This window comes from Cetorhinus maximus, chromosome 3 (assembly GCF_964194155.1).
Source record: "Cetorhinus maximus chromosome 3, sCetMax3.hap1.1, whole genome shotgun sequence".
NCBI classification, from domain to species: domain Eukaryota; kingdom Metazoa; phylum Chordata; class Chondrichthyes; order Lamniformes; family Cetorhinidae; genus Cetorhinus; species Cetorhinus maximus.
The window spans coordinates 201,453,121-201,471,787 of record NC_135881.1 but is presented as its reverse complement, the minus strand read 5'-3'; the positions used below and the strand labels follow the sequence as shown (position 1 = coordinate 201,471,787).

Below are 18,667 nucleotides of genomic sequence, written 5' to 3'. Positions count from 1 at the left end.
ATCATCGATTGTTGCTATAAGGGTTATGCTTTTTGGAAAAAGAAATGGAAATCAAGTCAGGATTAAGGAGCAGTGTTTGAACAATCACTGCCTTTGACCAAAGAACTACCTTCAGCAACATTCAAAAGGTGGAATAATACAGGGAGGCGGGGCTAGAGAAATAATCTGATGGCTAAGCAAAGAGTACACTAAAAATACAACTGTAGGGGTTTTCAGTTGGGAGAAATTACATGAAGATCATGATACTGATGATTAGCCCAATTGGCCGGCCTTTTGGAAACCTGTCCTTGCCACCTCACCACCCTGTCTCTAAAGACTGCCCCCCACCCATCTGCCTCTTATCTGCAGAGCCTACTTGTGTCGCACACTTGGTTGGCAGTTCTTCTCCCGGCTGCTCTTCTCTAGCACTGGTTGTGCCTTTGCAGGCGAGAGGACATGCCATGATAATGGACTGCGAGTGGCATGGACACATCTTTTCATCCCTGTGATGGGACCTGCAGGAGCACTGACCCTGATATCCAGCTGCTGGCCCAGAAACAACCTCTATCATTGCCACAGGGTGTGCTTTAGGAGCAGTGCCTTGACTTATCTTGACCACCCCCATGAGGATATTGAACTGCCTGCACTGTGGGGCAATCAAGGGGGAGTTTGCAATATCCTCTGGGCACTTTGCACCCGCTTTTATGGAGTTCCCTGCACTCAGTTCCCAGTGGTCTTCCCCTCCTTGCGTTTCGTTCAGCCAATAGGTGTCTCCACATTTGTATTTCTGGCCTTCCCACTGTTGGCCACCTCTGGGCTGCTGCTGCTGCTTCAGGTGTTGTGTAGCTCCTGCGCTCCCGAGGCGAGGGCTCCCTTTAATGAGCCATGACACTTCAAAGGCCAGGACATCACTCCATTTCTCCCACCCTCCCAGCAATGGGAACATAGGAAGCAGCAGTAGTATTCCTGCCAGCCTGCCCCACGTCCATTCTTAGGACCCCAATAAAAAAATGCAGCAGGTTTGTGGTGGACCGTGAGGCAGGGAGGAGCCCCCCCTCGTCACTAACCCATCCACCAGGTGGAACATCTCTCTCAAGTATGCTCTGTTTGTTGCTAAAGAGAGAGACTGTGTTGCCAAAGCAGTGCCAGTGTGATGCCGGGTACATAGGCTGTACATCCCAGTGATTGGCTGATTGTACCACCGAGTGACTGTTACTACTTTCGAACCTGTTTTTGCTGAGTCCCTTGTTTTACTTTGGTTTGTTTTTACAACCTTGAGTTAGAAGTTCCGCGTGGAACTTTGTCACATCTCTATGAAACTCGAGATAAGCTGTTATCTAGATGGTGCCTCCTGATAGGTGCACTGTGATCCAGGCAAGGAGTTAATAGCTGGATGCTCAGTTGCATTTCTAATGTACTCTTTGCTTATCTAGCTGATTAATTCGCCAGCCCTTCCTTCCCTGTATTTGGTCTAATGTCCCTGTCAGAGAGGTCAATTACTAGGGGGCATAGATTGAAGGTGATTGGTAGGACGATTAGAGGGGACATGAGGAAAAACATCTTCACCCAGAGGGTGGTGGGTGTTTGGAATTGGCTTCCTGGTTCGGTGATGGAGGCAGAAACCTTCAACTTAATTCAAAATGTACCCGGATCAGCATCTGAAGTGCTGTAACCTGCAAACCTTCCCAGTGCTGGAAGGTAGGATTAAAATGGTAGTCTAGTTTTTAACTTTTTTTTTTGGCCAGTGCAGACACGATGGGCTTGAAGGTGTGCTACAGGTTTTCTATGGTTCTATGACATGTTGTTCAGCCCTTCCTCCCCGTATTTGGTCGAACCTCCCTGGCTACTACATGTTATTCAATGAGTAGGTTTAAGAATAGAGAGCCACCTGCTCATTCAACATCTACCAATATGTCAGAGAGCAATGTACTATCAAGGGATATGGAGTGTGTGGTCAAGAACATGGCAGATGGAAGGCAAGATGGAGGAGTGTGAAGTTATCCAATTTGTTAGGAAAGAATAGAAAAGCAGAATAATTTCTGGGATAATGCACGACTGGGGAAATGTGTGCATCTAAGGAATCTGCATATATTTTCTACTAAATCACAGAAAATTAACTGTCGGTAAGGCGATCAAGAACTAAGGCAATTGGTATGTTAGCTTTAGTTACAAAGGGGGTTGGAATGTAAGAGTAAAGAAGCTTTGCTACAATTGTAAAGGACTTTGGTAAGGTCACACTTGGAGTACTGTGTGCAGTTTTGGTCTCCTTACCTAAGAAATATGCACACTTGCTCAAACAGGAGTGCAACAAAGGTTCACTAGAGTGGTTCCCTGGGAATGAGAAGATTGTCCTATTAGATGAGGCCTATACTCCCTGGAATTTGGAAGAATGAGATTTGATCTAATTGAAACATATAAAATTCTTAAGGGGCTTGACGGGGCAGATGGTGAGAAACTGCTTGGGGAAACTAGAACACAGGGTCACAGTCTCCAAATAAGGGGCTTGACCACTTGGGACTGAGATGAGGAATTTCTTCACTCAGTGGGTTGTGAATTTTTGGAATTCTCTACCCCAGAGAGCTGTGGATGCTCAGTATTGAGCATTTTCATGAGAGGGGTCGATAGATTTTTGGCATTAAGGGAATTAAAGGGTTATTGGAGGAAGGTGGAGTGGAGGTAAAGATCAGCTACGATCTTGATGAATGGGACAGCAAGCACAAAGGGCCAGATGATCTATTCCAGTTTCTATTTCTCATGTTCTTGAGTTTCTGACCCAACTGTTTGAACCATTGAGGAAGTAACATGCTGCTGATCTAGGCATTTCTCTGCACTTTGTTTTAACAATTAGTTTTATAACCTGTTTCTAAATCGCAATGGCACAGACTTAAGCACATGATCGAGATAACAGCTAATTTCCTTCCTGATAAAGGAGTTAACTTATGGCCTACTTTATTACTTAATCAGTCATGGGTGAGATTGCGAATATTACAATTGTGCAACAGCCAGGCATATTTTAGAGAGGGGCATTTCAACAGCAGCAAAGTAACAAGTAACAATTAAGAGCATGTCAGAGAGGGAGAATTTTCTGCTGTTTATCTGTTAGTGCACTATGTCAGAGATTGTAGAGGCATACAGTGCAGATGTTCTCTGAAGTGCAGGGGCATAATAAAGTGAACCTTTGCGAAAGGAACTAATTGTTCGTTTGTACAAAACTCGATTGTGTGGAAAATCCTGTTTATGTTGGTGGACCATCGTGAAAGAGTCTTTGAAAAAATGTCCTGTGAGAACACACCAGCCTCACTGCACTGCTCTGTTCTGCCCCTCCCTATCTCTGTAACCTCCTCCTGCCCCCAAAACCCTCCGAGCTATCTGCACCCCTCTAATTCTGGCCTCTTGAGCATCCCCAATTGGCGGCTGTGCCTTCATATATCCAGGCCCTAAGCTCTGGAATACCCACCCTCCACCACTTGGCCTCTCTACCTCACTTTCCCCCTTTTAGATGCTCCTAAAAGCCTACCACTGACCTAGTCTCTTATATGGCTCTGTGTCCTATTTTGTATTATGATGCTCCTGTGGAGCTCCTTGGGATGTTCTATTATGTTAAAGGTGCTATATAAATATAAGTTCTTTTTGTTGCCGTTGTTGTTGGCAAGATGTCGGAGAAAATAAAGTTCTCATCCTTGTTTACAAATTTCTCCATGGCCTTGCCTCTCCCTATCTTCGTAATCTCCTCCAGCCCCACAACCGTCTGACAAATCTCCATCTAATTCTGGCCTCTTGAGCATCCCCAGTTTTGACATCCCCACCATTGGTGGCCACGCCATCAGCTGCTTAGGCCCCAAGCTCTGGAATTCCCTCCCTAAGCTTCTCTGCCTCTCTTCCTTCCTTTAAGATGCTCCGTAAAACCTGTCTCTTTGACCAAGCTTTTGACCATCTGTACTCATACTGCCTTATGTAGCTCAATGTCTAGTTTTGTTTTATAACGCTCCTTTGAAAAGTCTTGGGATGTTTTATTACATTAAAGGCACTATATAAACACAAGTTGTTGAAAAAAGCCTCCCTGATCGTAGGGATTCTGCTTTTGGTGAGTTCTTAATAGGCATGAGTCCATAACACACACAAAGTTGTCTCAAAGCACTTTACAGCTAATGAAGTATTCATGAGAATGGTTCCAGAGATGAGAAACTTCAGTTATGAAGATAGATTGGAGAAGTTGGGGCTGTTTTCCCTGGAGAAGGGAAGACTGAGAGGAGATTTGATAGAGGTATTCACAATCATGAGGGATCTGGACAGAGTAGATCGGGAGAAACTGTAACCACTCATGAAAGGATTGAGAACGAGAGGACACAGATTAAAAGTGATTAGTAAAAGCAGCAAAAGTGACATGGGGAGAAACTTTTTCACGCAGTGATGATGGTGGTAGGTAGGAAACAGACAAATGAAATGCGTTCTGTAAATAAACCTATTATCGAGAAAGATATTAGTGTCTGGTTTCATACTTCACCAACTGGCCTGGGATCGGATTAACACATCTCCCCTGCTCAGAAGGTTAAGATAGAAGATGGTGGGGACACGGTAGGTTATAAGCAGGTAAGAGGCCCTGCCGATTAAACAGTCCACCCAATTTCCGCTGGCCAAGCAGGGTTAAAATGGTCCCCTGGGTGTCTGAAATGGGAAGATGTTTCACTGGTTAGCAGTAATGTGTCTCACCTTGACCACAACATTCCCAGGAGAGGAGAAACAAATAAAACTGCTTGCATTAGTGTTCCTGCCCAACGACTCTGTAGATTCTTTGAAGCATTACCAGCGATGGTTTAATGTCTGTTCAGCACTTCCATCACTCTGATCCTGGCGAAATCCTAATGTTTAACTTCTGGGCAGGTTAAATTTTATACAGTTTTATGTTCACCAACCTGCGATGTGAAAAGGGTGATGAGCCATTTAACTGAATCAATAACTTTTATACGATTGCAAATTTATTATCTGTGAAAAGTGGATGTTTCATGTAGCTTCACAATGACAGATTATAACAGGAGTTAGAGCAAATCAGAGCTATAATGAGGTGGTTATGTTTTATGGGGATTGTTTTAATTATAGTGCATTGACCGTGTATTTCTTTCTCTTTCAGGGATTGTGTGCCTTCTGGCTTGTGCTATTGGATTAGTTTTTAACGTTGGATCAGGAAATTATTGGTTTTCTATATTCAATGACTATGCAGCGACCTTGGCGCTTCTGATAATAGTTTTGGTTGAAGTCATTGGGATCTGTTACGTCTATGGCATAAGGAGGTGGGTGAATTAAGTTTCTTTTTGATCGTGACCTTTCACTGCTGCCACCACCACACCCCCACCACCCCCCCAAATCCTCCCAACCCCCGTCTTCTGAAATCTCAGTCAAATGAGATGGAACGGCTGGCGATTTTGGCGATCGCTACAGATTTAAGGCTACGCTTTTCACTCACTTCCCAACCACTGGGAGATTGTCCCTGTCTTGCTGTGGGGCGCTTCTCTGGAGTCAGCATGGCACTCCCAGTGGATGTTGCTGTGTCTGTCATGAAGAAGGCAGATAACGCTTTCCAGTTTCTAACGATGAAAATTCTCTAACTCTTGTGACCTCAGTCTACTAACAGGAGCGGACACATTCACAATCTCTCAGCAGGCCTTTATCGCGTAGGGTTAAAACCGAAAATGTTAATGTATTTTTAGCGCGCGCAGTCCTCCAAGATATTGAAACGTTATAGAATAAAATCAAGAGAACGGTTACAGCGCAGAAGGAGGCCATTTGGCCCATTCCTCGTGCCTGTGTCAGCCCTCTACAAGAGCAATTTCAGCTAGCCCCATTCCCTGGAAAAGGGCCCTGTTGCCCCGCAAACATTTTTCCTCCAAGTACTTGTCCAATTTCCTGTTTTCAGTTAACAGCCAATTCCATGTGCATATGATGAAGCCCTTACTTCGTATGTGGAATTAATAAAAGATTTTTTTTCCCCTCTCGTAACTATTATTTCATAACATAGGTCATGATGAGTCGCAGTTTAGCTCCCTACCTGTTGATAAGAAGGGCTCCCAGTCTTTCTTTGATCTTTTTATGGAGTGAAGAATCACTGCACTAAGGTATTCCATTTATTTCCCAGCCCTGCCTTGTGAAAGAATTTTTTTTTTTATATATCAGAAAGTTGAGCTGTGGAAAAATACTGCCTGTGTGTTGCAGGGCCTTTGTTAGACATCCTCTTGGCAGTCTGCCAAGTACTAGCCTCTTGCCAAGAATCCAGAAGGCGGAGTTTAATTTTAATGCTGACGGGACTCATACAAGTCACAGCGCCAGGATGTGAGTCAGGAATAGGGTAGGACATGTTAACAAAATTCACACACGGACATCCAGGATTTCCGTCATTAAAACAGAAAGTGCTAGAAATACTCAGCAGGCCTGCCTGAGAGAGAGAACAGAGTTAACGTTTTGAGCCAGATATGACTCTCCTTCAGAACAGACCCTTGAAGAGCAGGCTTCTGAAAGAGGTCATGTTCGACATGAAACATTATCTCTGTTTCTCTCTCCCCCGCACCCCCCCACCCACATTTTGCTGCCAGACCTGCTGAGCATTTCTAGAACTTTGCGTTTTTATTTCCGATTTCCAGTATCTGCAGTATTTTACTTCAGGATTTCAGTTTTCAAATTGAAAGCTTCCAGTATACTCTCCCTGGGTAAAGCTTGTCATGGCATTTTATTAATTTTTTTTTTTAAGTATTTAATGTCCTTTCCTCAAGTTTTGAGACCCCAATTAACATCACCATGTTCTTTTTAATCATTTCGTCTGCGTGAATTCTGTGTCAGGGTAGCATGGTTGCTGACTCTAATAAGTAGATAGTTGACTACTTCAAACCTGCCCCCTTCCCGAATCCGTGTGTCTCACTTTTCCTCTTCAAGCTGTCATCCGCAGCCTTAGCTTTCTTTTGTTTATTTCTGGCTTCGGGTGTAGATGTTTTGTGGAATGTGATCATGTAACTATATCATCCCTATAGAGCAGAAGGTTTATTAACAAATCTTCCATTATACTTACCCCTAATGCACCACCCCCCCACCCCACCGCCCCAACAGTCACTCACCTCCCCACCCCCTACTCTCTTACCCAACCATGACGCCTTCCTACCACATAGCCTCCCCACCCCCCACCCTCCCTGGACATTGGGCTGCACAGGATTGCTTTGCCTGGACATTAACAAGCCGGTCGGTGAGGTAGAATAGGAAAAGCATTTCTCGTGTAGCACATTGAGACTAGCCTGCCCTGGGTGTGCTCATGACAGTGAGAAATAAAAGATTTGCACTTAAGAGCACACCTCTCACGACAGGAGGACCCCCCAAGGCTCTTTACAGTGGTCTAAGTACTTTGGAAGTGTAGTCACTGATGTATTGTCGGGAATACAGACAATTTTTTGTGTAGCAAGTTCCCTCAAACAGCAGTGACCAGACAATCTGTCTGACATGGAGTGAGGGCTCAATATTGGCCAGGGCGCCCAGGGATAACTCTCCTCCTCTTCAAAATAGTGCCACGGGATATTTTACATCCTCCTGAGAGGGCTTCAGTTTTAACATCTCGCCCAAAGCACCGCACCTCAGACAGTGCAGCACTCCCTCAGTACTGCACTGAGATTGTCAGTCTAGATGTTAATGCTCATGTCAAGGGAGTGGATTTGAACCCAGGACTTTGTGACTGCAAGGCGAGAGTGCTACCAACTTGAGCCATAGTTGCCAAACAAGCTTTTTTTATTGGGAATGTGGGATTGTCCCCATCTCGCTGGGAGAGCTTCTCAGGAGTCAGTATGACATTCCCAGTCAACCTTCCTGTATCTGTCATTAGCTTGGAGAGGGCAGAGGTCAGGCAGCATTTAAGGATTGCCTAACTAGAAATTAACCCACAACACCTCCCTCCCAACCCCCTGCCGTCCCCCAAGTCCATCCCACAAAGATTATACAGGCAGCACCTGTCTTGTAAAAAAAAAACTGAATGCTTAGCTGTGTAATAGCAGCTGAAGGGCAGTAGCTACATGGGAACAGCACCTCCTGCAAGTCACTCACCATCCGGACTTGGAAATATATCACCGTTCCTTCACTGTCGCTGGGTCAAAATCCTGGAACTCCCTAACAGCACCGTGGGTGTACCTACACCACATGGTCTGCAGCAGTTCAAGAAGGCAGCTCACCACCATCTTCTCAAGGACAATTAGGGATGGGCAATAAATGCTGGCCCAGCCAGCGACACCCAGATCCCGTAAACGAATTAGAAAAAACACATTAGGGAGTCGTTCATGGAGACACTTGGGAAATCTCCCAATTTCTGTTCTTGCTGTGCTCCCATTGTCTCTCTTCCTTTTTCTTTCCTCTCCTCTTATCCCATCTGTACTCTCTATTGTTATCCTGTTCCTTTTTTCTTTCCTACTCTTGTCTCCTCTCCCCCTCTATCTGCTCATCTCCCTCTTCCCTCCTTTCAGTCCTCCCTTCAATCTCCTTCCTTTCTGTCCACACCCACCTCCTTTCCTCGTCTCTTGCCCTCTGCCATCTCCTCTAATATGACAATCCCGAATCCTTGCCCCTCTCTGCACTCCTTCCTCTTTCTCTTCCCCATCATCCCACATTCCTCCCCTTCTCCCTTTCTTCTCTCTCTCTCTTTTCCCCCCCCACCCCCACCTGCTCTTCTAGTCTGTTCTCATCGTCTTTGTTCTCCTAGGACTCCCCTTCCCCCGTGTCTCCTCTCTGTTCTCTCTCCTGTTTCCTCTCCACCCTGCAGCCTCTCTCCTGTTCCTTTCTCCCCCGGTTCTCTCTCTCTCCTGTATCCCCCACCTCTCTTTCTCCACCCCCCCGCCCCCCACTCCCCACCACCCACCCCCAAGTTATTCTCCCCCCCTTGCTTCTGCCGCACCCCCACCCCTATTGTGTTTCTCTCCCCTGTACCCCACCCCCTGCTGAAAGCCCCCTTACTCCTGATACCCTGTGCATTGCCACGGGAGATTGCCTGGCGAAACTTGAAGACTCCGATGCCACCTTGGCAGCCGTGTGGGCAGATGGATATGAATAAAAAGAGAAAAATCCACATACTGGAAATACGAAATAAAAATGGGAAAGTTTGAAAATGCACAGAGGATCTGACAGCCTGAAAAAAAACCACTTCACCCACAGAGTGGTTAGAATGTGGAAGTCACTACTGCAAGCAGTTGAATCACATCGATGCGTTTAAGGGGGGAGCACATGAGAGAGAAAGGGAAATAAAGACTTGCATTTATATAGCATCTTTCACGACCATCAGGCGTCTCAAAGTCCTTTACAACCAATGAAGTACTTTTTGAAGTGTAGTCATGGTTGTAATGTCGGGAACACAGCAGCCAATTTGTGCACAGCAAGCTCCCTCAATCAGCAATGTGACAACGGCCATGTTTTTTTGTGATGTTGATTGAGGGATAAATATCACTCGGGACACTCTCCTCTTCTTTGAAGTAGTGCCGTGGGATCTTTCACGCCCAGCCAAGGAAGCAACTGAGGCCTATGAGAAGCAATGCCTGCGGCAGTGTAACACTCCCTCAGTGCAGCACTGGCGAGTCAGCCTTGACTTTCGCGCTCCAAAGCTCTGGAGTGGGACTCGAACCTGAATCCTTGTGATTCAAAGCCGAGTGTGCTACCTACTGAGCCACGGCTGACACACGGACAAATATATGTCCATAGGGTGAGATGGAGGAGGGTGGGAGAAGCGAGGGGTTCAAGACAGTGAGAACAGAAATAGGGAAGTCTCCCGGGTGCCTACGTGATTGACTTCATAGCACTGGTGCCCCCACCACCACCACCGACTTCTTCCATGAAAATCCTGAAGCATGCCCTTGTTGAGGCAAACCAGGTTCACCCCGTCCCTCATTGCCTCCTGGTATGGAACGTAAACACCAGCATGAACCAGGTGGGTCGAGTGGCCTGTTCCTGTGCTGTAAATGCCTTGCAAGAAAAGACAGGCTAGCATGTGGTCAGAACTGGGTAAGGCGGACTTAACACCATCAGGAGCAGCGGGGAGAAACCCCAAAACAAGAATCCTGAGTCTGAGTCTAAGTCACAGGCAGGAGTTTGCGGGTTGAATAGCCAGCCAAAAAAAAAAGGGTTTCCCTAACAAAAAAAAATAGCTGGAAAACCATGTGGTTGAGGTGCAATAATGCCACGTCAGGGAGAAAAGGGACAGTAATAACTGTTTAAATACAATGAAAAGAACTTACGATGGAGCCACACGTGGAAAATCTAATGGCGAACAGAAAAGTGCAGCTATTGGGAAATTTGAAATAAAAGCAGAAAACTTATGCAAACTCACAGAGAAGAGGTAAGGTCACAGCCAGGTCATGAGCCCCTCCCACCAGAATCGTGATTTGATGAAGGATTTCCACCCAAAATGTCCAACGTGCCTCCCCTCCTCAGATGCTGATGGACTTGTCCCATGTTCACCCCTCGCTGTCCCTTTTAAGGATAATGGAGGAAAATAGTCAAGGTCAGAAATTGCTATGGTTAAAGCTTAGAGACAAGTTTGTTCACTTGTTGTTGCCATAGCCCAAGCGGTGCCATTGGCATCGTTGTCGTCTTGGTCTGTCCTCTTCAATTCTTCCCCTCTTCACTTTTCAATGTTATCCACCCATCAGACTTCTTCCTTTTCTGTTTTTACCCTCAATTTCTCCTTCACTTGTTGCCGGGATGAGGCTGTCGCGTCTTTGTTACCAATGTCCGTACTTGACTATCTTCCTCTCTCCAACGGTACTTAGTAACGCTTTAGATTCCTGAACTTCTCCTCTTGATCGAACCCACTCATTTGTCTTTCTCGCCATCTTGTTGATTCGGAGCCTCCTTTGCCGTGCCTACATAATGTTCCCCTTTAGCATATATACTGACTTCTGTTGGAAGTGTGGCACCAGATGGTGTTCAGCAATTTAAAAACTGTAAATACTGTGGCACTTCGAGACATTTTATGGCCCATGCATTCAAGGTACTGTCCCTGCGCAAGACATGTTTCACACCAGACTATCACCTTGACTCCCTAAGTCCAAAGGTTGTGGGTTCAAGTCAGGCGGAGGAAGACTACAGCAGCAGGGTGGACCCAGCGTTCGTGACTTGACTTGTCACTGAAATCTGACCATAAACCCGTCAAGGTCGTGTGGGCAGTGATGGTGCCCTCCAGGTCCCCACGTGAAACAAAGTCATGTACAGGGTTCTACCAGGAGGCGTTCAACAAGTTCCACTTAACGCCTTGAACACATTATCTAGGCTGATACTCCCAGTGCCAGATGTTCAGGGTGTGCCGCACTGTCGGATGTGCCATCTTTCAAGTGAGGCGTTAAAGCGAGGCCCTGTCTGCCCCCTTGGGTGGAGGAAAAAAATCCCATGGCCACTGTTTTGAAGGAGAGCAGGGCAGGTCTGGTCAATATTTATCCTTCAGTCAACCTCGCTAATACAGAATATCTCCTCGTTTGTGCTTTGCTGGTTGTGGGATCTTGCTGTGCATAAATCAGCTGCCACGTCTCCTACATTACATCTGTGACTACACTTCAAAAGTGCTTCATTGGCTGTAGAGTGCTGTAGATCTCCTGAGGATGTGAAAGATGCTACATAAATGCAGGTTCTTTCTTTCGCGAGTAAATTCCAGATGTGAACTTTAATGATATTACCTGTACTCGTGCGGTAGTAACTAATCAGAAAAGTATTTCTTACAGATTTCGGAAAGATATTGAGAATATGATGGGACACAAACCAAACTGGTACTGGGTGACCACCTGGGTTTTCGTAAGCCCTATTTTAATCATAAGCCTGGTGATTTTTTACATTGTTGACTACAGCATGACAGGAACACTAACGTACACTGCGTGGAACGCAGCTGAGGTATGTGCATAATATGATCTGGTTTAAACTGTGCTCACTTCCGAGCCTTTGATATCACCTGGTTGCCGAGTGCATTCAGGCGACTGAAGGTTGCAGGCACAGCAATGTTCAACTCTGTCATGCTGCGGAGTGGTGGCATGTGGATTCTCGCCAATGCTTCCCCGCTGCGCGGTGAGCGCAAAGACGCGACCTCAAAACTCGGACCTTCCCCACAGAAGTGGAGTGAAAATCCAGAAAGGGTCCGATGCAGCCATAGCCCAGGCAACTTGAGAGCAATACTTGGAGAAATCTGGGAACACACCACACCTCTTTGTGCTCTTGGCCATGGAATGGCGTGCGATGTAGACACAGATGATGCTCAAACTGGCTGTTGTTCCATCAAAGTTAATTGAATGGATTATTAAGACATTTCGGTGTAGTGAGGAGTAATTGGTGCACAATCTGAGTGGTAGATTACAATTAAGTTCCCAATCTTTCTCCCAACCAGAGGTTATATTTTGTACTTACTGAGGTGAGGGGTGTCAGTGTTCGAGGTCTGGCACAAAAAATCACGTGGGGCACACTCGTGATTTCCGAATGTGAACTTTAAAGGCTCCACACTGGGCAGTGAACATTTGGATAATCTTTTAGTGTCAGCATTAAGCATTTCCAGTAAGAATACCAGCCCAGAATAGATGGGCCGAATGGCCTGCTTCAGTGCTGTAAATACTCTGTAATGCCGGGCAGCATTTAAGGATCCAGATATTTGCCCTTCGCCCCCCCCCCACCAAAGAATATTCCGGCAAAGTGGGTTGAGTGAGGACTTTGATGAGTAGATGTGTTTAAGAAGGGTGTGTTTCATCCAAATGGCAGTAGAGGTGCATAGCATCTAATTCCTAAGGTTCTTGGAAGCGCAGTCTTCTGCCTGCACTGCTGTCTCTCTCTCTGTCTGATAAATGACACTGGGTCATTCCAAGCAGACATGAAATCGCGGCCAGGCTGGAGCTGGAGTACTGACATGAGTAACCAGGCAACTGGCGGATGTTTCTGCAGAGGTGGCGAATTCATCAGCTTTGGCAGCAGAGGGCAAGGCAGCAGCAAGACAGGGCCATCAGTCTTATATATCTACAGAGAACCCTTCCCCCATCCCCACTCAACTTTCTCCACAGAAGGGCTGCCACTCCCTGTATCTACAGATTGTGCGCAGCAACATGCTAAAGATCTTAACACCTCATTCGCAAAATACAATCAGTCCATACTTTGGGATTCAGATCCTTTTGTTACCCTCAATGAAGGAAATCCTGTCGGCTTATTGGTGTCCAACTCTACCCTCTGCTCTAATGGAGAAGAGCAGCCCAAATAGCAGCGACAGAGGCCTCAACAAGAGTGGTTACTGAGAGGACCATCGAGGTCTTAAAGCAGCGCTTTTGATGTCTGGACAGGTCGGGAGGGGCCCTCTAATCTGCTTTTCCCTGTGTGTGTGTGTATGTATTAAGTTGCTGTGCCCTGGACATTTACCTTGGGGCTGGAAGCTGAGCTCGTGGGGCACAATCGTGCTCCCTGCTGGGACTTGTGATTGCGGAGCTGAACCTGTCGATTTTGATCTTGCCAAGCTTGTCTTCTGTTTACCCGTGTGGGTTAATGATGCGGCTATAAGATTGTAAATTATCCACGATACATGATTGTGCTCCATTGTAGTATGCAATATGTGATATGTGTAATATATATATATATATATATATTACAATGTGATGTAATCTGTACATTATTTTTAGGCACTCGCTATAACATTATATCTTACAGGGGCGATCAGTGAAGTTGGAATATCCACCTTATGCCTTGGCGGTTATTGGACTCCTGGTAGCTGTTTCCACAGCATGTATTCCTTTGGCGGCGATAGTAACGTTCATCAAGAAGAAGTTCAAAAGAGAGAAATATTAGGGTTAAAATGCTAATTTGGGTATTTCAAAAAAAAACAAACTTTAGAAGCATTCCTTCTAGGCTCCTTGAAAGATATCCCGATATTTTTTTTAATGCACACTTTTTTGATTTTTTTTTATATACTGCATTGTATTCAAGAAAGCGTGAAGGATGCAAATTCTGAAGAAGGGTGGCATTTTTTTTTTTTAAAAGAACAGTATTTAAAACATTGCTCTACTCCTAAATCCCAACAATAAAATTTATAATAGTCCCCATCCCCTACACCATTCACACTTAGTAGAGGCACTGCCTTTATCAGGCAAATAGTACCAACCATTTGTTCTTATTCTAGGAGTTAATCACCTAGGTGCTGCTTAAAACATTAAGTATGCTGACTATTTTGGGCAGTTCATTATATTTGCAGCTTATTTACCTTCATAAGCTCTGGTGATTTCAGACAAAGTCGGTCTATAGTCAGCTGTTTGCACCTTGTTGTTAAAAGTGCAGTGACTTTGGTGATGTGACGATATGCAACGTATACCATTTGCAGCTCCTCAGATACTGAAGCAGTCCGCATCCATATGCAGCGAGACCTGGACAACATTCAGGCTTAGGCTGGAAGGTAGCATGTAACATTCATGCCACACAAGTGCCAAGCAATTGCCATTTCCAAGAGAGAATCTAAATATCTCCCTTTGACATTCAATGGCATTACTATCTCTAAATCCCCCACCAGCAATACGGTGGGGTTTACCATTGACTAGAAACTGAACTGGATTAGCCATATAAATACTGTAGCTAGAAGAGTAGGTCAGAGGCTGGGAATTCTGCGATGAATAACTCACCACCTGACTCCCCAAAGCCTGTCCACCATCCACAAGGCACAAGTCCAGAGTGTGATGGAACACTCTCCACTTGCCTGGATGAGTGCAGCACCATCTACACTCAAAGCTGGACACCATCCAGAACAAAGCATCCATTTGATTGGATTCCCATCCACTCCCTCCACCACTGACGCACAGTGGCAGCAGTGTGTACCATCTACAAGATGCCCTGCAGCAACTCACTAAGGCTCCTTTGACAGCACCTTCCAAACCCACGACCTCTTATCACCTAGAAGGACAAGGGCAGCAGGCACATGGGAACACCATTGCCTGCAAGTTCCCCTCCAAGCCACACGCCATCCTGACTTGGAAATATATCGCCGTTCCTTCACTGTCATTGGGTCAAAATCCTGGAACTCCCTCCCTATCAGCACTGTGGGTGTACCTCACCACCACCTTCTCAAGGGCAATTAGGGATGGGCAACAAATGGTGACCTTGCCAGTGACGTCCACATCCAACGAACAAATTCAAAAATTGAGATGCAACTGCTGAACATTTTTGCGATGCAGTTGCTCGGTGAAGTTTTCAGGCGTCTGAATCAAGTCAGTATTTTTTTTTTTAAATGCCTTGGTTAAGTTTGACCAAGTTTGATATGCTGTTTCAATGCTGAAACCTATTTTTAACATCGGTGTTCCTGCCATAAGTGGTGGGGACTATACTATTGTTGGAGTTCCAACTCATCCAAACAGAAAGCTGACACAGACCCAAGTGTCATTGGCCATTGAGAAAGGGCACAAAGACAGCAGAGCTTTGTTCCCTTTCACTCTGGCTCCCCAAGCCAACTGATTGGGAGCCCAATGTGCAAAGCCCCCACATGTTTGCATGATAACATACTGATGCATATGTTTGACAGAAGGGCTGATGAATTAGAGAATATAATATACTGTAAATAGAACTGTTAATAACTGGAAAAATCTATGCATCAATTCTTTGCAATTTGTAATATCTTTTTACTTATAACATTTTAAAATTGGTTGTTTCAAAAGTGGCAAAGGCATTTAAATGGATTTATTTTAATATATTTTGGAAATTCTGTATGTCGTTGTGAGATGGAATGTGTAAACTTATAGAAGTAAAGTCCTCATACATGGGGAGTTTGAAAATGCAAGTTCTGGTACGATATTGTCAAACTGCGTTTTGTGATTTTGAGAGTAGAGGTTTAGCCTTGTAATTTTCCAAACACAAGGATACTAGGCATGCTTAAAGGTCGCTGGGTCTTGACCATCACGTTTTAATGATCTTTTGGAAACTGAACTGGACGTTTTACACTGGCTTTTGCCTAAGTTGGATCCCAGGCGACGGACATCCCCTGAGCAGGCTCAATACATTAACTAAAACAGGTTCCCTAACTGCCGCACCAAATTAGGGGAAAAACTGCGATCTGGTTTCCACCGCCAGGATAAGGACGTTGGATTTAGCGCGTGAAAGGCCAGGAGCAGTTGAACGCAATGAGATCCAACGTTGAAGCAACTCAAGAAAAACTGCAAGAGATGCAAACTCTTTCACTCGTCTGTGTACACGTGTGAACTGAAATGCAAAACACAAAATAGGGCAACCAACTTAGAAATAAAATAAGGGACATTCTGACTGGGGAGGTGGGGAAGGGTGCATAGTTCTGTTGATGATAAAAGCAGGGTGTTGGTGCTGGTGGCCTTAACTCCATAGTACGCACGCTCTCACCAAAAAAAAAACCGGACAAAGGCAAGAGGAAGATGCCTAGGCTCCGTCTCCCACGGCTGTCCTAGAAATAAGGGGCAATCCTTTAAAGTGCAGGATAGCTGGCCACCGATTCCAGCCATTAGAATAAGTTAGTTGAATTTCACACTCAGATCATGCTGCAGCAAAACATGAGGCAATTGGGCACAGTGCCACTAAAATACATTGTTACTTGAATATAGTAGCTTAAGCTATATTTAAAACCTTACTGAAATGCTCTAGGAAGATAAGCATGTGCCTGGTATTCAAAGATTGTGAATGAATAAATAACACACTATTTATATAACTACATTCACCTCCTTTGAATAGCCGGGCTGAGTGCTTTCTATTTATAATAAACCATGATTGAAGCTCTCCTAATGTTTCCAATGATTCTGAGATCATACAGAGCGAAACAATACCATGAATGGCTTTTTTCCGTCTAGGTGTTAGTTAAATGTGATTCTTTATTTCTACATACATCTTTATGAGAACAGTTTGGCATGTTACAGGCTGGGATGAGGCAATTTGACCTGATTGTAAACTGCATGTTACAAAATGACTTCTAGTTTTTAACACACTTCTCTAACACTTGGTCACATTTATAAATAAATCCCTTGTCCAAGTGGTGGCTTCAGCCTGTGGCTTTTTAAACCTGTGTGAAATTGTTTGGTTTCAAATCAAAACATACGAGGATCCATTTGCAAATCTGTCCAATGAAGACAAAAACTCAAAAAATCACGGCAATCAGTAATTCTCTGCTAGAATAAAAAGATATAATCAAGTGTAAATGATTACAGGTTAGTTAAACATTATATCAGGCGTAGCAAAAGTGGCTTAGAGGGTGTTTTAAATTCAGTATACATGAATACTTGTTTAGCAACTAAAGCTATTCAGTAACAGAAATGAACAAACATTGCTTCCCAGAAAAGAATTTCCTATAGAATGTTAACTGTACTCTAATGTATCTAACTATTAATGGATGGTTAACAACATTGAATGGTAAATTGTTAGTTCATCTTTAACTGGGTTATGCTATTTTGAAAAAAATAAACAGCCAGTTAAAGTACACATTTGCACAGGATTAAGGATCATATTATAGATCTAAAAGTGCAAATGCCTGTAACAGAATATTTATAAGGATTCTTGGTGATTGCCAGCCACCCATTGCCTGCTGCTGCAGAAAGGTCAGAATTTGGAGTCAACAGTTGGACGACAATGCATCCACACACATGGACAGAATCGTAGAATGGTTACAGCACAGGAGGCCATTTGACCTATCGAGCACGTGCCAGCTCTCTGCAAGAGCAGTTTAGCTAGTCCCACTCACCTGCCCTTTCCCCTCCATCGCCTCCCCCCCGCCCCCCAACCCCCTGTAGCCCTGATTTTTTTTTTTCCCTATCAGGTGCTTATCCAATTCCTGTTTGAAAGCCACGATTGAACCTGCCTCCACCACACTCTCAGGCAGTGCATTCCCAATCTTAGTCACTCGCTGCATGCAAACGTTTTTCCTTATGTCACCTTTGATTCCTTTTCTAATCACTTGCTGGTTTTTGGTTTGGGGAAAGATAGGTGCCTCCATTACCTGTTGGTCGCAAACTGCATGTGATGACAGGCCACAGTTTTAAGTTCCTGAAATTAAAATTTCAGCAGAAACCCTAGTTAAGAGGACTTTAAAGTGAGCACTCTGAACCATCAGAACGTGGGGATTTCTACGCTGAAATTTAAACAACCGAAGATTCAAACATTTTATTAATTTTTTTTTATAATGTTCTTGTGTAACTCCTTTGGGGCAGGCTGGATGATGTTGCCTTTTCCCTGAGGTAACAGACAGCTTTTCAAGCTGCTGAAAGGACCGCATGTCACATTGTGAAAAATCATTGTATCTTGTCCAGTCAACAGATTTAAATAAAAAGCTACCTTCTTTTGGATGGATCTGTTCAATTTATTTAAATTGCAGCCCAAGTTTTCTGTCCTTAAAAACAGGAAATGCTGGAAAGACTCATCTGTGGAGAGGGAAACAAAGAGTTAATGTTTCGAGTCCGTATGACTCTTCTTCAGTGCTATAGAGAGAAGTAGCTCTGAAGGAGAGTCGTACTGACCTGTAACATTAACTCGGTTTCTCTCTCCACGGTTGCTGCCAGACCTGCTGAGTCTTTCCAGCGCTTTGTTTTTATTTCAGATTTCCAGCATCCGCAGCATTTTGCTTTTATTTCTGTCCTTTATAGGTTGACCAGGCTCCATCTAGTGGCAGCTGGTGACTCAGCAACTAATAGGAGCAAATTTCTGTTTAACAACTCCAGGGTCAGACTTTTTTGGATGG

The 18,667-nt window shown here is 44.7% G+C and overlaps 1 protein-coding gene across 2 annotated transcripts in view; it reads left to right on the top strand.

The window, feature by feature from the left end:
• Positions 1-18,275, top strand: part of slc6a20 (solute carrier family 6 member 20) — a 51,607-nt gene extending 33,332 nt beyond the window's left edge. For both annotated transcript variants that reach the window (XM_078539618.1, XM_078539617.1), the window contains 3 exons: positions 5,108-5,267; positions 11,700-11,865; positions 13,648-18,275. In XM_078539618.1, the coding sequence (XP_078395744.1) occupies positions 5,108-5,267; positions 11,700-11,865; positions 13,648-13,785 (464 nt within the window). In that variant the 3' untranslated portion in view covers positions 13,786-18,275. The remainder of the gene's footprint in view (positions 1-5,107; positions 5,268-11,699; positions 11,866-13,647) is intronic.
• Positions 18,276-18,667: the final 392 nt, after the last annotated feature.